This window comes from Mauremys reevesii, linkage group 8 (assembly GCF_016161935.1).
Source record: "Mauremys reevesii isolate NIE-2019 linkage group 8, ASM1616193v1, whole genome shotgun sequence".
In the NCBI taxonomy this organism is placed as follows: domain Eukaryota; kingdom Metazoa; phylum Chordata; order Testudines; family Geoemydidae; genus Mauremys; species Mauremys reevesii.
Genome location: NC_052630.1, coordinates 105,708,520 through 105,726,691, shown reverse-complemented (window position 1 = coordinate 105,726,691; position 18,172 = coordinate 105,708,520). Strand labels below are relative to the sequence as shown.

The following is an 18,172-nucleotide window of genomic DNA, read 5'->3' as shown; positions in this document are numbered from 1 at the left end:
GAGGAACAAAGATCTCATCTTCCTGCAAGTATCAGAGGGGTAGCCGTGTTAGTCTGGATCTGTAAAAGCAGCAAAGAATCCTGTGGCACCTTATAGACTAACAGACGTTTTGGAGCATGAGGGTGAATATAAGGTGCCACAGGATTCTTTGCTGATCTTCCTGCAAATGTCCCTAGCAAGAAAATAAATGGGAAATAAAGAAAATCTAAAATTGTGGACACAAGATCATCTGTTTCCACGAAATATCAGAGGGTCTTTGCACAAAAAAATCTCTCTCTAAATCCCAGTCTGGTTTGTGTGTTACACTGAGCGCCCCCCCTCGTGTGGAAATAGGTGAAAAACAGCAGGGTTTGCAGAAGAATGTCTTATTGGCTTCCTCTACTGTTTATTTGCTAAATGGGGGAAATATTTGCCTTCTCTCTGAATTCATCATTAAAATGTTGCTGACAAATCAGATGCTTTCTGTGGCATTGTGAAACCCTCCAGAAAGAGGCTGTGAGAATATAAAATGGAAAATGAAGGCAACAGAGCTATTAAAAAAATAATTGGGACAAGAATGTGCTTCGTTAAGTCCTTTTACTAGACTAGGGGGAAGCAAGGAGTCATCCATTATCAAATCTCTGATAGTCAAGGTCTCGAGGAACTGTGGCCCTCTTAGTCCAGCGTTCAGTCTCTAACAATAGCGGGGGCCTCCCGCTTCTGAGCAGGGTGCCAAGAGCCCTGCTGTGAGACAGTTATGGAAAAACTCCCCATTCTGTCCGTTCACGGCTAGTTTATGCTCCAAAGCGTACCAGCTGTAGAGCCTTTTTACCCTGTAGCCAGGAACGTCCTGATGATCTTTACAAACACCGATGTAGGTATTTATTCATTATGGAGCTCTTGGCCTCGCTGGTAGCCTTGCGGCAGTGAGTTCCACAGGTTAACTGTGTGGGTTGTCTTTAAACGTTTTCACTTATGTCTTGGGCCTGTTTCATTTCCTTGTTCTTGTGATATGGGATAAGCCAAACAGGGAGGCCGATTTGCCTTCTCTATCCCAGCCACGGTTTTACATAGTGCTGCCTTTTCCCCCTTACTCATCTCTCTGCACTACACAGGCCTCATTTTTTCAGTTTCTTGCTACACACAAAAGTCTTTTCAGGGCTCTGATCATTTCTCTCACCCATCTCTGACCCACCCCTCATTCCTGCACTCAGACCTGAACCAGACAGCATTCGAGGTGACGAGCTAGTTCCAGATCTGCTGTAGGTCACAAGCACCCACATTTAACAAAATTGCCCGGTTGCTATGGGTCACAGAGCCCCACATGCCTGCGAGGGAGAACAACTGACACCCAAAACAGAGGTGATGAAAAACTGCCCTAAGCCTGGTGATAGGGTCGACTCTGCCCCGGGGGAGCCCTGCTGACGGAGGATCTCACCACCACAACCCTGCCCTGGACACTCCCTGGAGGCCAGGATCCTCACCCTACTCCTGAGGCCCGGGAGCGGACGGATGCGCAGAAATTGTGCTGCAAGAGCCGGGAGGAATGTCGGGAAGTTCAATGGTGGGGGAGGGACCCGGGGCAGCAGGGCTCAGAGTCTAGGGTGATCTGTCCAGCAACAAACTAAAACAAACGCACACCACCGAATGCATGTGCCGTTTTCTGCCACGTGCCACAGGCACGGCCCGCCCTGGCGGTTCTCTCTACGCTATCCTCGCTGCTTATCCAACGTCGAGACCCTTTCAATACCCTGCGGTGGAATCCAGGCAAGTCTGGTCTCGCTCCAGGAGCCTTGCTGTGCACGAGGGAACGACCAGCCTGGCTAGCCCGGCAGCGGCTTTCAGGGAGTGGTGGAAGTCCAGGTGCCCAGATGCCAGGGGATGGGCACTGCACAGACAGCACCTGCCCCCAGCCCTCGGAGCAGGGCCCTTGGGGTCCCCATGCTCGGGGCGACTGCAGAGGCATTAAGCTCAGCCCCCAGCACCGCACAGAGGCTCGAAGGGGGGGGGGGGTTACCTAGCCACAGCGGCTGTCCTTGCGCATTGAAGAGGAGGCTCTCACCGTCCCGCTGGTACGAAGGGGACACGTAGAAATCACTGCTGATTATCCGCTGCAAGTGGCTGTCCTGCCAGTGAAGGTCGCAGCCCTCCATGGCGCGGGTGAACACCGTCCGTCTCGGCCGTGCCAGGGAGTCTGCAAAGAAAAGAGCTCTCAGCAGCCGGTTCTACGCCCACCCCGGCTAACAAACCTTCACCGCCCCGGCGCTCAGATCCCAGGGGCTCCACTCGGCTCTGTGCGCAAACGCCTCCCGCCAGACGGGCTAATCTCCTCTCGGCGAGAGCTCGGCCGCGCTTCGGCCACAGAGCAGACGACAGGCTCCGCAGGGAACAGAGGCAGACCAGCTTCCTGAGCCACATGCTCGAGGAGACGCCGGCAGCGGCCGGGCCAGGAGCGGCCAAAGCCCATTCGGAAGGTTTGTGGCAGCTCCTGGGTTCTGCCCCAGGCTGCAGCCCCCTTGATCCTTAATGCAGGTGGAGGCTACAGGGCCTGGCATGTCAACCACTCCTTTTAGCCAAGCTGAAGGCTGCGTGGATCAAACCAGCACCTCCTATTGTAGAGCCTAACCCGCTACAGAGCCGCCCCCAGAGCCACAGGCTCTGGGCCGCGCCGCCATCCGCAGTGGAACGCAATGGGCTGATCACAAGCCTGGAAACAGGAATGTCTGAGTCGAATCCCAGTCCTGACACTAAGAACATAGGAACGGCCAGGCTGGGTCAGACCAATGATCCATCCAGCCCAGTCTCCTGTCTTCCAACAGTGGCCAGTGCCAGGTGCCCCAGAGGGAATGAACAGAACAGGGAATCATCAAGTGATCCATCCCCTGTCGCCCATTCCCAGCTTCTGGCAAACAGAGACTAGGGACACCATCGCTGCCCATCCTGGCTAATAGCCATTGATGGACCTATCCTCCATCTATCTAGTTCCTTTTAAACCCTGTTATAGTCTTATATAGTCTCAGTTATAGACATTGACTTTCCATGGACTCCGGCAGGTCCCTCCCTGCCTCAGCTTCCACCCCTGTGAAAGGGGGAGTATGAGACTTACCCACCTCACAGGGTGGCTGCCAGCAGCCGTGTTTTGAAACCGCACCAAAGATGAAAATCACCCAGTAAAAGCTGCTCTTGTGCAGATCCAGGGGAGCCTGCGGGCTCCAGAGAAGCTGCCAGCGCAGCCTTTACACTGCACGTCTGGAGCGCTCCTGTGCTAGGTCATTCTGTCATTAAAGTTACAGGCCAGCACCCCTTGCCATGTTAATCAAGTGCCATACCAGCGTCAGCTGGCCCAGACCGAGCGGGGTCAGTGTTAGCGCCTGTAGAACAGAAAGGAACAGTCCATGTTCTAAGCTCATGTTCCAGCGTCAAGTCAAAAGACTGACAAGACCTGTCTATTTCGGTGATCACCGTAAGGGAGATCTGTGACGCTGGGGACCAAGCCAAGCACTGGGAGGCAGTTATTCCCCGAGGAAGGGGGTATTTTGGCAGGCCTGGCTGCTCCATGCTTAAATTTCTGTCATGCTATGTCCCTTGTTGGCCAGGGCTGCTGGGGGTCAGAGGAGGAATGCCTGGGAACTACCGTCCGCGGGGAGAAACGGCACGGTCGGCTCAGCGCTGCTCCAACGCTGGGCAGCTTATGGCAGGCTAGAGAAACAGACCGAACGTGCTTCAATCAGGAAACAAAGGCAACTTGTGCTCAGATTGACTTCTAAAGCAGAATGGGCAGAGCTGGAAAATAAACCCCTGCTCATTCCCAGAGAGCCAGAGCGAGTCTAGGCTGCAGAATTGTTTTCGGGGGAATATTTCAGGCATCCGTTTAGGTTATAAACACATTATCTTAAGGGAATAAAAACACTAAAACCTCATGGCAACCACTGGGCTTCTTGGAATTTACATCTTCCAGGTGTTTTACACACAGGAACCTCCGAACCCTGCTGGGAGGTGGGTCAGTGCTATGCAGCCTGCGATCTACAGGAGGTCAGACAAAATGATCCCAATGGTCCCTCCCTTCAGCCCTATTTTAATGTTGGGGAAACCACAGGCCATATTTTGGAAGGTATTTGGGTGCCTAAAGATGCTGACACTTCGCCGCTTTCGACACCCCACTGGGTACCCATCTGCAGCCTTTGATACCTTTCCAAATCTGGCCCAGCGAGCTCGCAGGACTTGCCCAGGTCACCCAGTGAGACACCAGCAGAGCTGGGAACCACACGCGGGAGTCCCGACTCCCAGGTCTGCGCTCAGATCAGGAGGCGAGGCTGCTCCCCAGCGTAACGCCAAGTCTCACTAAGCCCATTTTAAATTAAGATGGTCCTTGACAAAGCGCATTTAAGACGTGAAGGTCTAGCAAGTTGAGAGCACATCTGGTTCTGAGCTTATCTGCAACGGGCGTCAGCACCCAGCTCGCCTGCACCACGGCTGGTGTCTCTGCTGGGGGACTGCACGATTAGTGGGAAGGCTTCAAACACTAATTACACCCAGAAGAGTGCAGCTTACTTCGCAGTATCGCTGCTTCCCTTCCCCCTTTCCATATCGGCTGCATCAAATACACGGAGACCAATTCTGGTGCAGCAGATGCAGACAGCGCTAGAGCAGCATGTTTCAATTAAGGTCTATTTTGAGCAAAGACAAAAAAAGGTGCTTACAATTAAAGGGATCGAGCGCTTTGCCAGGGTTTGAGAAAATCTTTTAGTGCTAATGAATATTCCACAAACAAGTTGCTTGATTCGTGCTCTGCACTTGCGCTGCACTCAGTAGCCCAGGTTAATAACTTCTCTACTGAAATGCACAAGCTAAAATCTAAATAGAAGAGCATTAAGTGAGATTAAACAACTGGTTAAAAAGATGGTGACTGGCAAGGTCTCTACGGCATCAGCTAATTCCTCCCACGTGTGGAAATATACAGGGATACATCAAGGATTTCAGAGCTCAACTTCACTTAAACTCACACAGGGCCGGATTTCTGTCTCGCTTTTCAACTGCCCACTTGGAGCTAAGTTCACAGAGCGCTGGCGGCATTAAAGGGAGGCTGGCGAGGAGTTTAGGTCCAATCATTAGGTTGTTTCACAAACAGGTAGAACAGAATAGAACTTTTTCATGAACATTTCAAATTAATGCCAGTGAAGACAATATTTTCTACTGAAAATTCCCACAGCAGCTTCCTACTTGGGCTGTGAAACTGACCAGAAACACTGGAGCAGCCTTGTTTCAGGGTCTGAGAGCAGAGCAGGAAGCAAAATGAGCCTCTTCCAAGTTGAAGTCACGGTTCATGTTGCAGTCTGCACCCAACTGAGCGTGTATCCTGGACAGCATCCAGCCCAGCCCCTGGGCTCCTGTGCCCTCCGCCCGCAGCTGGGAGAACTCTCGCCTCTAGGACATTTGTTCTGGGAGGAGATTTTCAAACATGTTTGCCGCTGGCCTAACTCCACTCCTAATGAAGTCAATGGTAAAACGCCCATTGACTTCAATGGAAGCGGAGTTGAGCTAATGAGGGGTTTTCAAAAATCCCACCACTTGTATTTCAAAGCACGTTTGACTGTTGCCATACCCACTCTAGCGCAGCTATCACGCTGTACTCAGCCTGTGCGGCTATTTTGGTACAGTGCATTGATACAGGCGAAAAACCATTTAACACAGGACAAGGAATTTTCTGTAGTGAGATTTTTATCTTGCCTGTATCTGTTACATTTATATCCAGCTGATGCCAACTACAGGTGAACCAAGGGAAACACATCTGGTGAGATCCTGCTGGAGGCGGCTCAGTGAAGCCCTCCCAGCAGGCAGTCCCAACTCACCTTGGCTGTGATTTGAGCTCTGCGTCAGTGCGTTGGTGATGTTGGGAAGCTCGTTGCCGTAACTGCCGTCCTCCAACGGGCACACGTCCATGTCGCCCCACTTCCGGAGCTGCCGGAGCCAGCAGGATTTCTCTTCGAGCTTGCAGTGCGGATTTAACACGACACACACCCACAGGGCCCCTACGGGGAAGAGAAAATGACACACAAACCCACACGCGCATGGAAAAACGATTCAGCGTGATCTGGCTTCAGCTAGCTGGCTTAGCTAACACCTCCACCCTCCTACCTGCAACGAAAGCTGGGAACATTTCTAAAGCATCAACAGCCCATTGCAGGGACAGCTACAGAGCCCAGGAGGCAGATTTAGAAACTTAAAAAAACGCAAGTAAAACTCCTCTATAATGAAGCTAAATTATAACCTCAAGAGGTGGGGGAGCCTGTCTGCTCGTTCGACAGGACTTCTGTCTGCCAGGACAAATCTACTGTTTGAACTGCACATCAAAGCAAGCTCAAAGCCACCCTGGCAAGCTGGGGAGTCTGCCTCTCCACAGAGCAACCAGACTCTGATCCTGCCCACGTCCCCACTGGTTTAAACCTACAGCAGGATGGCAGCTGGCACTGTTCTTTGGGCCATTTGCATTCGACTATTCAAAATGGAGATTTGATTTATTTTTGTTTTAATCCCTAATGTCCCCAGGCCTCAGCAGAGACACTTGGAGTTTGTGTCCTGGAGGCAAAGTGCTCCAGGGCTGCGACACTCAGAGAGCTCACAGGCTGGACAGGAGCCCACTCGCCCCGGCAAAAGGAAAAACGATCTGTTCGATAGGGACTCTTCCCTGAGTCCCTATCGAACAGATGCCCCAGCACGGCACTAGGAGGCGCTGTGCTGCTGCAGGTGCTGTCTTTTAGATGAGATGCAACCCCAAAGTTGTGAGCGTCTGTGACCGTTAAGATCCAGTGACATTTTTCATTCGACCAGAGCCAAATGTTGCTCTCTGTACACATTTGCACCCCCACTCTCTGGAATGGTATTCACAGGGGTATAAATGAGGGCAAAACCCTGCCGCCTACCCCACCTGGGGTAATGACATGATACAGTATTTTCCATCCCTTCCCGTCCTACCCTGTGGTGCAGCGTTGTTGTGCACTGTAGAACAGCTGCTATGTTCTACCCCAGAGGAGGCTGCATCACACAGATGCTTCTACTGACGTGCCAGGCCGAGGAGGCCAACGTGCCGCCTGCATCCCTTTCTGCACGTGGGCTGTATGGCAGTTCTGGGTGAAAAATGTTCTTATTAATGCAAGGAGCTCGCACTGATCTCAGCGTAATCCAGCCGCCTCAGACACTCCAGCCTGTGGCACACATGCAAGTCAAGTTAGTCACATGGTTCCCGGCTGCAGCCTCACCACTTCCCCTCAGGTCACACCCTGATCTGATTTTAAGCCCTGGATGTCAGCAGGGGACACAGGCTCTCTGGAGCATCTTCTCGGGGGTCCTATCTGACTTCGGTGTCAGTATCACATTGGCAGCTCACTGCTCTGCGCTCCTGGCAGCCCACCAGCCAGCAGTCAGCATCCGAGAGCTGTGCCGCTCGCAGATCACAGACCCTCTGCTGCATGCCGGACCAGATCCCCGTTCCCTCCCCCAGGTATTCATTAGAGACTCGACGCCCGGCTGCCCAATAGCCTCGAGGTGACAGCGCTTGGGGAACTGGAGTGACGAGAGATGAATGCAGCTGTTGACACTTTGCCCGCTTGGCCAAGCTCGAGTGCAGAATCATTTTAACATCTGTGGCCCGGGGTGAGGGGGCCTGTGTCCTGCCTGGCCCCGGGGGGAAGGACTCAGAGAGAGGTCTCGTAACCAAACAGCGCCTGGTTCTGACAGCATGGTAACGTAAGGCAGCAGCAGGTGGCTTGCTGCGGGAGAACCAATCTGCCCTTCCCCTGTTCCCAGCACACCTCCTGCTACCATGCACAGAGGTGAATGTTTCACAAACCACCTCCTGGTTTGCTGAGTGCTGAGTGCAGCTGGGCCCTCTAGACAACCACTGACCAGGGCTCGCTCTCAGCCTCTGCAACACGTGCAGAAACCACCTCAACCGGCACCAGACTCAGAGCCACTGGGGTCTCAGCTGAGATGGCGAACGCCGACGCTGAGCAATGCCGATTGCGGGGGAGGGTGCAGGGTACGTGGACACTGGCCTGCCAGGTCCGGCCCGTGAGGACTGATTCAAGAACGGCTCGACACCATGGCTCTGGATGGCGTTTGCACTCGACGGCTGTCCTAAGGGGAAGGAGCCGTGTCTCCACGCTATGCAGCTCATGGAGAACAAACTGGAACTAGGTCTCTGGCTGGAAACGTTGGTAACTCAGCTGGCCTGCAAACAGGCCTTTCCCTTCCCCTGCAAGTGGCTGTAGTATCCAGACCCTGGAGCCTCAAGCAGTCACCCTCCAGCTCCAGGAAGGCTCAGAACTAGGTAAGGCTCGGGGGCCAATCCTCGTTTTTCTCTCAGTTCTGACTCGATTCATTTCGGTGGCAGTTTAGCCTGATTATGGACTGCAGAATTGGGCCCATCGGCAAGGTCCCAGCTCTCCCTCCTGAGACGTTCACAGCCCATAAATGCTGCACAAACCTTCCAGATCTTCTGGACAGTCCCTTTTACCACCATTCCCTCATTCCCAGCCCATGGCCAGGGCTGGCTTCCGACTCGCAGAAGTGGCTAACGGGCTGGACCCTGGGCAGCAAAGAGCGTGCTGCTTCTCTCCCTCCTAGCCCAGAACTGTTCTCAGCCTCACGCCCGCAACTGGCCACCGGCTCACCCCCCAAAGCGACCGTCAGCGAGTCCGTAAAGAACGAGGATCGTTAAGGGAGGTTTCTGCAGGCCGCAGCCCATTCGATTGATCTCACAATTCCTGGACAAAGCCGAGCATCACGATAATGCGCAGCTGATGCGAAACGCATGCACAGAAACCTTAACGTGCTGGGTTCCTAATACACCAGACAGGCGGGTGGCATACGAGAAGTCAGTTCTTGGCTCATGAAAAGGTTTCATCCCATTTTCAATCACTGCCCTGCATTTCCATGTTTCCAGTGGCTGGTTTCCGATCCCCCTTTCCTCTGCCAGCGGGTACAGCACACCTGGTCAGGCTCTCAGCTCGTGTCGAGCAGCACAACTCTAGCAAAGCCCACGGGGCTACGTCAGTTTCTGCCAGCTGAGAATCCAGCCTGTTCTTCGCTAGAAGTGACGTTACGATCGAAAGGGAACCAATGTGCACTGCGGGGTCCCAGATTCAGAGTTAGCGCACAGCAAGCCCCGCGGGGGGTGAAGCTACAGCGGACTAACTTGCCAGGCAGCAACGTCCCATGTGCGCTGCCGCAAGCCAACGTGCTCCCGGGTCGCAGCGCACACGACGGAACGTTTAGCGTGTGGCAGCAGCAGGGGCCACGTGGGCAGGGACTAAGAGGCGAGCTGGCGCATGGAGCTCCACCCCCCCGGCTTGCCGTGGTTCAGTAACACGTAGCGGACACGCTGCTTGCCCCCAGCACCGATCCCAACAGCAGGGCAGACGGTGAGACGCCGCTAAGGTGAGCAGAGACACGCCAGAACCGTAGGGCATGCGCCCTGTGAGCCGCTATACGGCCAAGCAGGGCCTCATGTCCACACTGCAGTGTGCAGTCCTGCTGAATCCCCGCCGCCTGCCCCCCCCAGCCGGGGCCCTTCCCCGCCGCCTGCACCCCCCTAGCCGGGGCCCTTCCCCACCGCCTGCCCCCTCCCAGCCGGCGCCCTTCCCCGCCGCCTGCCCCCTCCCCGCCGGGGCCCTTCCCCGCCGCCTGCCCCCTCCCAGCCGGGGCCCTTCCCCACCGCCTGCCCCCTCCCAGCCGGAGCCCTTCCCCGCCGCCTGCGCCCCCCTACCCGGGGCCCGTCCCCGCTGCCTGCCCCCTCCCAGCCGGGGCCCTTCCCCGCCGCCTGCCCCCTCCCAGCCGGGGCCCTTCCCCGCCCCCTGCCCCCTCCCCGCCGGAGCCCTTCCCCGCCGCCTGCCCCCTCCCAGCCGGAGCCCTTCCCGCCACCTGCCCCCCTGCCACCTGCCCCTGGCCGGGGCCCTTCCCGCCGCCTGCCCCTCCCAGCCGGGCCCTTCCCGCCGCCTGCCCCCTCCCAGCCGGAGCCCTTCCCCGCCGCCTGCAGCGACAGTGTGAACACCGCCTGCTTTTCACCGGGGCGCGTAGCTGCACGTACCCTGCATGCTGCCGTCAAGGCAGACAAGGCCTAACTCGCCGTGTAGACAAGCCCCTAGTCTCCCTCAAGGATTCCAGGGGTCCAGTGACAGGGCGACGGATGACTGAGGGTTTTGTAAGCTCCAGCTGGGCTCTCTCTGCCTCTTACCGCACCGGGAATAAGGGATCTGCATTCAGAGCACACGACTCGGCTCACGACGCTTCAGGCAGCACAGACTCCATCTTGCCCTACTACAGACACCCCGGCCCCGCAGGGCTAACGGGAGCAAACAACTGTGTTTTGTCAGTGAAGTCAACAGCCGTGGCTCAGGTCCACCCTGCACCGCTCAGCGCTGTGCCCACGTACGGAGAGACGTCCCTCGCCCCCAGGAGCTTCCAGCCTTGTACACACCGACCGTTTGGGCCACTCCGGGCATCTGGCTGAAAGGCGCCGTGGGCCATTTCACCGGGGGACTTGGCACTGGGCTGCCTGGCCCACAAGGAGACAGTTCCAAGCCCAAGGGACCAGGAGAATGGCCCAGAGCCAGGTATCAGGCAGGAGGCTCGGGAACCGCACAGATGGTTGAAGTGAAAGCAGCGAGGCCGGCAGCGCAGTTACGCCCAGTGGTGCCAGGGGACAAGGGGCGCGAAGCTGACGTGGAAGGCGGGAGGAAGCAGGATCGGAGCGGAGATTCTGCTGAGGAAGAAGGTGACATTTTAACAATATTTCTTTGGGATTTCACACCATTTTCAAGGCAGAAGGGCCAGTGATCTGCAGTCGCTGTTCCCAGTGGAGATGCTGCTGTTACCGGGGCACTATTCACATAGCGCTGGAGGTGTGCAGGGGGGTTCACGCATGCAAAGCCTGGCGGTGCCCCTGCTCCAGAGAGCTGGCCGTGGAAACCGAGTGAAGACACAGTCCAACTGCCGCTGGGGCAGAGGTGCAGGAGAGACAGGAGGGGCGGCTGCTGCCGCTGGGTCCAAACGGAGATGGGGGTCCTTTCCTGCACAGAACACACGGCCCATGTATTTGGTGCCTCAAACTCTTCTGGTTCCCATTAGTGGTCATGGCGTCTCCGCTGCAGGAGTGCTTGCATGTTCAGAATGGGCACTCCGCATAGCCTCCACCCTCTCAGAAAGGCACTGCATCAGCACAGCCGGGAAGAGCCGTTCCTGTGGGGTTTGGCTCCCTTCAAGGGGAAAAACAGCGAGCTCCGTTCTTCCTTTGAAGTTTCCCTGCGTCCCGTTCAGCTGCATGGCCCGGAGCAGTGCTGGGTTTCCAAAGCTGCCAGTTTAAAGAGTCTGCTCTTTCCGAGAGGCTGGGAAGTGATGTGATGCAGAGCACAGCTGGCCCCCTGCAGACTTTTACCCCCTCCCCTGGCTTACAGAAAGCACCTGAACTGCACCTGGATCACAGGGGATTCAAGAAGAGTCTTAGAGACCTACGTGGGGTGACCCAGCACAGGAAGACAACACGCCGAGGACGATTTTAGTCCTGTACATTTAATAGCAAGGGCTGGGTTCAGAGGCAACGTGTATGAGCTCGTGAGTTACACACTGGTAACAAGGTACAGGGAATCTCTGCTGATGTGAGTGACGCACCATGTTACCTGAAATGAGGGTGTAGCAGATGATATGCAAGGTAAGCCAGTTCCCACCTGCTTTCGCACACCTTCTCCCGGGCCCTGGGCACGTCACGGACCTAGATTCCCTTGTGCTCTCGACACCTTTGACTGTCACCCCATTAATACACCTAAGGAAAACTCCAAAGGGAAGTTCTCAGCATCTCCGGGTTTAATGCCGACTACGAACTGTTCTCCTGACTGAGCCGGGGAACGGCCAGTCTCACATGACAGCAATAGGGCAATGTTGAGTGCATCTCGCACCAACGTAAACCGAACGCTAAGGAAACAGGCCGCACATATCGCTGCCCCCCTCCTGAACAACCCAAGTGCAGCCTGAACTCTGAGCAGGCGTCTCGGTTCTACGTGGCCGGGTTTGCTGCTGATGATATGGTTGCTATGGCTTTCGTACATTCCACTGTCCACAATTCTCTCCCTGGTTTTGTACTGGCATGAGAATCAGTTATAGCATCCGATGCCAAAGGTGGGCTACAAGGTAACAGTCAGGGAAAGATGCAGGAAATCTCCATGAATGGATGATACTGGAGGGTGGAATTGTTCTAAATATAGTCAACATTTTTATGACAGCACCGAAACGAGCCTGTGTGTGACCCGCCACCACTTGTCAGCTTATCCTGGCAAAACTTTAGGTCCTGGGGAGCTGGGGGAACCCCCCGGGTTTTAATTTTAAAAGTAGCCTGCCGGAGACATGAATGAAAGAGGGGGTAAAATCGAGTTTGGTATTTCTGAGGAGCGTGACTCCTCTAGCCAAACAGAACAGAGGCAACGTAATAGAACGGATCATCTGAAACATTTCTTCTGCTAAAAGGTCACTGAAAAGATTCCAAAGAATATTCACTGGTTTTCTGATCAGACTGTCCCAGTATTGGAAACTAAATCAGCCGCTAAAGGGTGAAACGAAGAGATTTTAGACCTTCTTTAATGGAAAACTGCAATGCAACCTTAACTATGAAGTTGCTCCCGCCCGCGCTGGAACATAGTCATGCAGTTACTAGCGCTGTTCTCTTCTCTATGCAAACAGCCAGGAAAAGGAATGTGGAACCGTGCATTTAACTGCAGCTGATAACTATATGCTCTGTACACTCGAAGCGGCTTAGGAGCATTTATGGTCAGCAACTAAGCACAGCAGCGTAACTGCCCAGACTGGGCCGTCGTTTAAGCACTGGCATGCCGGGAAGTGAAAAGAAACAGAAAGGCATTATCATTAATGACTGCGCTCTGCAAATGGCCCCAGAGCTGCACAACAGCTGATGGGCCCCAGCAAACACTGAAATCAAACAGGAGCTGCGACTGCTCAGCAGCTTTACAAATCAGACCCCCAGGCTTTGAATCGAGTCTTCATTAGGTCTCTGGTTCAGGCTGCATGACTTGTAGCCAGGGGATGTTGTGAAGGCCAAAAGTATAACTGGGTTCAAAAAAGAATGAGATACATTCATGGAGGATGGGGCCATCAATGCCTATTAGCCAATATGATCAGGGCCCCACCCCCATGCATCTGACTGCCAGATGCTGGGACTGGACGACGGCATGGATCACTCGAAATCGCCCTGTTCTGTTCATTCCCAGGTGCTGGCTGTTGTCAGAGACAGGATGCTGGGTTAGATGGGTGTGATGCAAAGAGCTCCCCAAGGCCCGGGTAAGAGGCTAGCACCATTGGTCTGACCCAGTGTGGACATGATTAACTTCTTACGAGTCTGCCTGAGTTTGGAGACTAAGCTAGTTACATCAATGAAAAAACCCTTTCCATCAACGTAGGAAGCACCTACACTGCGGTGTGACACGCCCTGGGTCTTGGCTCAAACTAATCAGCGAAGCTGAGGTGCTGGGAGTACTCGCTGCTTTGCCAGGTAGTTTGTGGGACCTTTGGGGAATATTTTAACTCTGATTCCTCACCCCAAAACCTCCACTTGCCTAGAGTTCTCTACTTGCAGTGGTTTGAGGACCCTGCAGGTTGTGCGAAGCGGATGTGTCACTTGGTAGAGTGGGATGAATCCAACACGATATTCTCTGGGAAATGGAAAAAGGTTTTACCTGCCCTTCGGTCAAATGACATCAGCTGACGAGACCATTCCCGGAGCTTGGGTTTAGAGGGCTGGGTTTTAGTCTACGTATCCCTTTCTCCTACACACACGCTGACTTGTGTTTAGTTGCACTGTCCGCTCTGCTGCTATATAACCCTCCAGCTGAACTTTTCAGGAAACGGCACGATAAGGAAATCTGCCCAGCATGATTCCACTGAGCCCCTAGACAATGATTTCAGCTGGGTGATGGGAGGAAGGGGGCTAGCAGAGCTTCTTCCGGCCCCAAATCTCTCTGGTCACCTCCCTGAAGAGGACACACACTGACGTTCTACACCTGAGTTTGCAAAGAATTGAAGAACTTCTCTGATTTCCTACAACACCCGTCCCCTCCCGGACCAGGGGAAATGCCCTGTTGTAAACAAACAGGGGAGATGAATAAACCCGTCTCCAGGCAGATTAAGGTCAGGCTGCAGTTCAGCTGTTTTCCATTTCTCATGATGGGGATTTAATCTTAAATCCTAATGCACTGTTGCAAACCCTCCGAAGCGACACAGCTCTCAGACTAACCCCAGCCCGGGTCTTTCCTTTGGCTCGGAGCCCACCACTTTAAATCATGCTCAGGCTAGACAGAAGCAAATTATGCCTTTGAGGGGGTTTTAAACTACAAAATTCAGCCAAACCCTTCACTTTTCACCCAGTATAAACCCACAATCTATTTTAAGGCTGGTCTTTTTCCAGTCGTAAACGAGGTTTGTACAAATAATTATTTGTTATTAAGTGTGTCCAAACCCATTATTTTTAAAGGGCCGTTTTCTCTTTCATCCCACAAAGCCAGGTTATGGGTAGTCCAGTTTATTTAATCAGACAGGTACAGGGCTGCTACCTTACTACATCTTATGGCTTTGTGTTGAAGGTGTGTCATTCTCTACCACAAGTAGAGCTGCACTGGTGCTAATACTGGTGTAAACACAAGTGTAGACAGGGCCCAAGTGTTTTCACCACTGTCTCACGTATGGCAAACCCTAATCTTAATCTCACTAAACTGGGTCTCAATCACACCTTGCAGCAGTGGGTTCCACAGATTAACCGCATTGCATAAAAACACATTTCCTTTTATCAGCTTACAATTTGTTATCTTTCAAATTTCCCTGTATATCCTCTGGCTCTTGTATGAGGAGAATGAGTATAGAGCAGTGCCCGATTTACAAACCATCCGCTATTTGGTACACCTCCATCCCGTCTCCTCTCATTCCTCCCTTCACTAAGCCAGACGGAAGTCTCTCCACATCACTAATAATTTTCATCACCAATCTCTGAACACCCACTATTTCCATTGTCTCCTTTTGAAAGGTGACGGTCTGAAGACAGCATTCCAGGGAGGCTGTACATGGATTTACAGACTACCATTATCATATTTGCTGTATACAGTTGGATTCCAATGTTTCTTCTTCCTGTCCGGTTGTTTGCCTTTTTGACCGAGCCGTCCCCAAAGATCCCCGGATGTTTCTTTGCAACGTGCATTCCCTTGCATTTGCTGGCATTGTATTTCAGCTGCTATCACACTGGCCTAGCCTTGGTGGGTCTCTCTGATGTTCCTCAGATGCTGCCCTCGTTTTGGCTAGCCTCATCCATTGTGTCATCCGCAAACGTACTCATGGCACTGCTCACCTCCTTCCCAGATCACTGATAAATATCACAGTGCCGGGCCCTGCATGCAACGCCGGGGCACCCCATCACTCGCCCTCTGCCATGCTGAAAATGGACCGTTTAGTTCTACTCTGTTTTCTGAGACTTCACTAGTCTACAAAGCTGCAGTCCGGTGGCTCGGACACTCGACTAGGACTCAGGAGACCAATTCCTGGCCAAGTGACCCAGCTGGGTGACTCTGGGCAAGACCCTTCCCCTCCCTGTGCATATGTCTACACTGCAAAGAAAAACCTCAATTGACCCGGGCTGGGGCTGTGGGGCTAAAAACAGCAGCGTAGACATTCCCGCTCGGGCTGGAGCCCAGACTCCGAGACCCTCCCTCCTCGCCAGGGTTCAGAGCCCGGGCGGGGATGTCTACCCTGCTACTTATAGCCCAGCAGCCCCTCGAGCCGACTCAGCTGACCCGGGATCTGAGACTCGGTGCCCCGGTTTTTCTGTGCAAGGCAGACGTACCCTCTTCCACCCTGAGGGGTCTCTGGCCTATCTAGCTTGACAGCTCCTGAGGGGGGGAACTTTGTGCTTGGGCAGCACCAGCCACACCAGGATCCTGATCTCAGTTGCAGCTTCACCACTAATCATGCAAGGAATCCCCAGAGAACTTCACACCTCACCCTGGAACTGGTTAAGTTTCCTCACGAGGCTCCCAGGCCGGCCTGCATTAAAGACTCTTTGAAAATCCTAATAGCTCCCGGCGGATTCTCTTTCCCCCGCTTTTGCTGACGTGCTCAGAATTATCAATCAAAGCAGCAGGGTTTTCCTTCCCGGGAATCGGGCTGTTTGTCCCCAGTATATCCACTTAGGAAGGAACAATCAGTTTCACACATGCAGAATGGGAAGAGACTGTCTAAGAAGGAGTACGGCAGAAAGGGATCTAGGGGTTATGTGGACCACAAGCTAAATATGAGTCAACAGTGTGATGCTGTTGCAAAAAAAGCAAACGTGATTCTGGGATGCATTAACAGGTGTGTTGTGAGCAAGACACGAGAAGTCGTTCTTCCGCTCTACTCTGCGCTGGTTAGGCCTCAGCTGGAGTATTGTGTCCAGTTCTGGGCACCGCATTTCAAGAAAGATGTGGAGAAATTGGAGAGGGTCCAGAGAAGAGCAACAAGAATGATTAAAGGTCTAGAGAACACGACCTATGAAGGGGCTGAAAGAATTGGGTTTGTTTAGTCTGGAAAAGAGAAGACTGAGAGGGGACATGATAGCAGTTTTCAGGTATCTAAAAGGGTGTCATAAGGAGGTGGGAGAAAACTTGTTCACCTCAGCCTCTGAAGATAGAACAAGAAGCAATGGGCTTAAACTGCCACAAGGGAGGTTTAGGTTGGACATTAGGAAAAAGTTCTTAACTGTCAGGGTGGTTAAACACTGGAATAAATTGCCTAGGGAGGTTGTGGAGTCTCCATCTCTGGAGATATAAGAGTAGGTTAGATAAATGTCTATCAGGGATGGTCTAGACAGTATTTGGTCCTGCCATGAGGGCAGGGGACTGGACTCGATGACCTCTCGAGGTCCCTTCCAGTCCTAGAATCTATGAATCACGTTTGGCTGGATGTCTTCTTCCACTCCAATCACTGCTTCAGGCCAGTTCATCTGGCACTGAAGGACAGTTCCTGGGAAGGATTTCCCAGGATCACGGCAGCACCTCTTTGAAAAGGCAGGTGCCATGTTTGCTACCCTCGGTGATGCTTAAGGTTATCCAAGGTGTCTGGGGTGAATCACAACCGCCTGCTTCCCAACTTCACCTCCGGCAGAACGTCACCTCTGTAACTGACCAGCACTGTGGGGACGGGTCACTGGGGAAAAATATCTCGTCAGCTAGGAAAGTAACTTGTACAGGTTCTAGACCGCAAGTTGGGGTTTTCCTTTACTTGTAACCAATTCCTTCCACTGGCTTTTATTTGGCTCTGGAACTCGAGCTTTGTTAAACAAACTGATCTGGTTTTCGTATGGACCCGTCTAAGTGCCTGGTGCTAAGAAGAGCGCTGAACTGAGGGGAAGCTGGTAAACTGGGGTGCTCTGTTTTCACGGCTCGGGGCACTCTGCAGCGTCCAGAAGACAAGGGACCGGGCACCTGAGTGTAACAAAGTCGGGTGTGTAAACCTGCTGTGGAGAAGGGCGGGGGCGTGTGACAGCCCCTGGAGCCGTGCGCCTGCGTTGCCTGCAGCTTGGGGAGAATCCCTCCCACCCCCACAAACACAGCAGGAGGGAACCTCGTCTATGAGCAGCTGGCAACGAATCACCCTGGTTAACCCTGAAAAGCGTCACTCCCTCCCCCACACCTGCCCCCACCGCCTGTCATGGGTAAAAGCTTTGCTCCCCTGGACAAAGCTGAAGACGCCGCCTCTCTCCTTGCAGACTAGGGCTCGCTAGTAACACTATTTCCAGCCCATGGCAACAAATGGTGCGGTCCCCCCAAAGCTCCTCTGACCTCAGCCACTGCCTGAACCTTTGAACGGGTTTCTCTGCTGAAGGCTGAGCAGGGAGATCCAACAGGCAGACGGCTCGAGGGAGCAGGGCATGACGCCCCCTGCCAGAGCTGCCAGCCCCAAACCAAAGTCTACTCAGAGATTTCTAGCCAGCCAGACGAACGTCCTTCCCTACCCCCATTGCTAAGCCCCAAGCCAAGTTGTTCCCAAAGCAGCCTCTAGGACTTGCAGCTGCCTCACGTCCCTCGGCAGACATTTCGCCGAGGAGCTTTCAGCACAGGCACCTGCACCCTAACACCAGTTCCGTCTCCTGGGTAGAAAAGGGGTGGGTGGG

At 53.6% G+C, this 18,172-nt stretch overlaps 1 protein-coding gene across 4 annotated transcripts in view; it reads right to left on the bottom strand.

Annotated features, from left to right (window-relative positions):
• ZSWIM5 (zinc finger SWIM-type containing 5) overlaps positions 1-18,172 on the bottom strand; it is a 155,806-nt gene that overhangs the window by 15,763 nt on the left and 121,871 nt on the right. For all 4 annotated transcript variants that reach the window (XM_039483752.1, XM_039483750.1, XM_039483751.1 and 1 more), the window contains exons 5-6: positions 5,829-6,008; positions 1,997-2,173 (exon numbers count right to left, since the gene is read on the bottom strand). In XM_039483752.1, the coding sequence (XP_039339686.1) occupies positions 1,997-2,173; positions 5,829-6,008 (357 nt within the window). The remainder of the gene's footprint in view (positions 1-1,996; positions 2,174-5,828; positions 6,009-18,172) is intronic.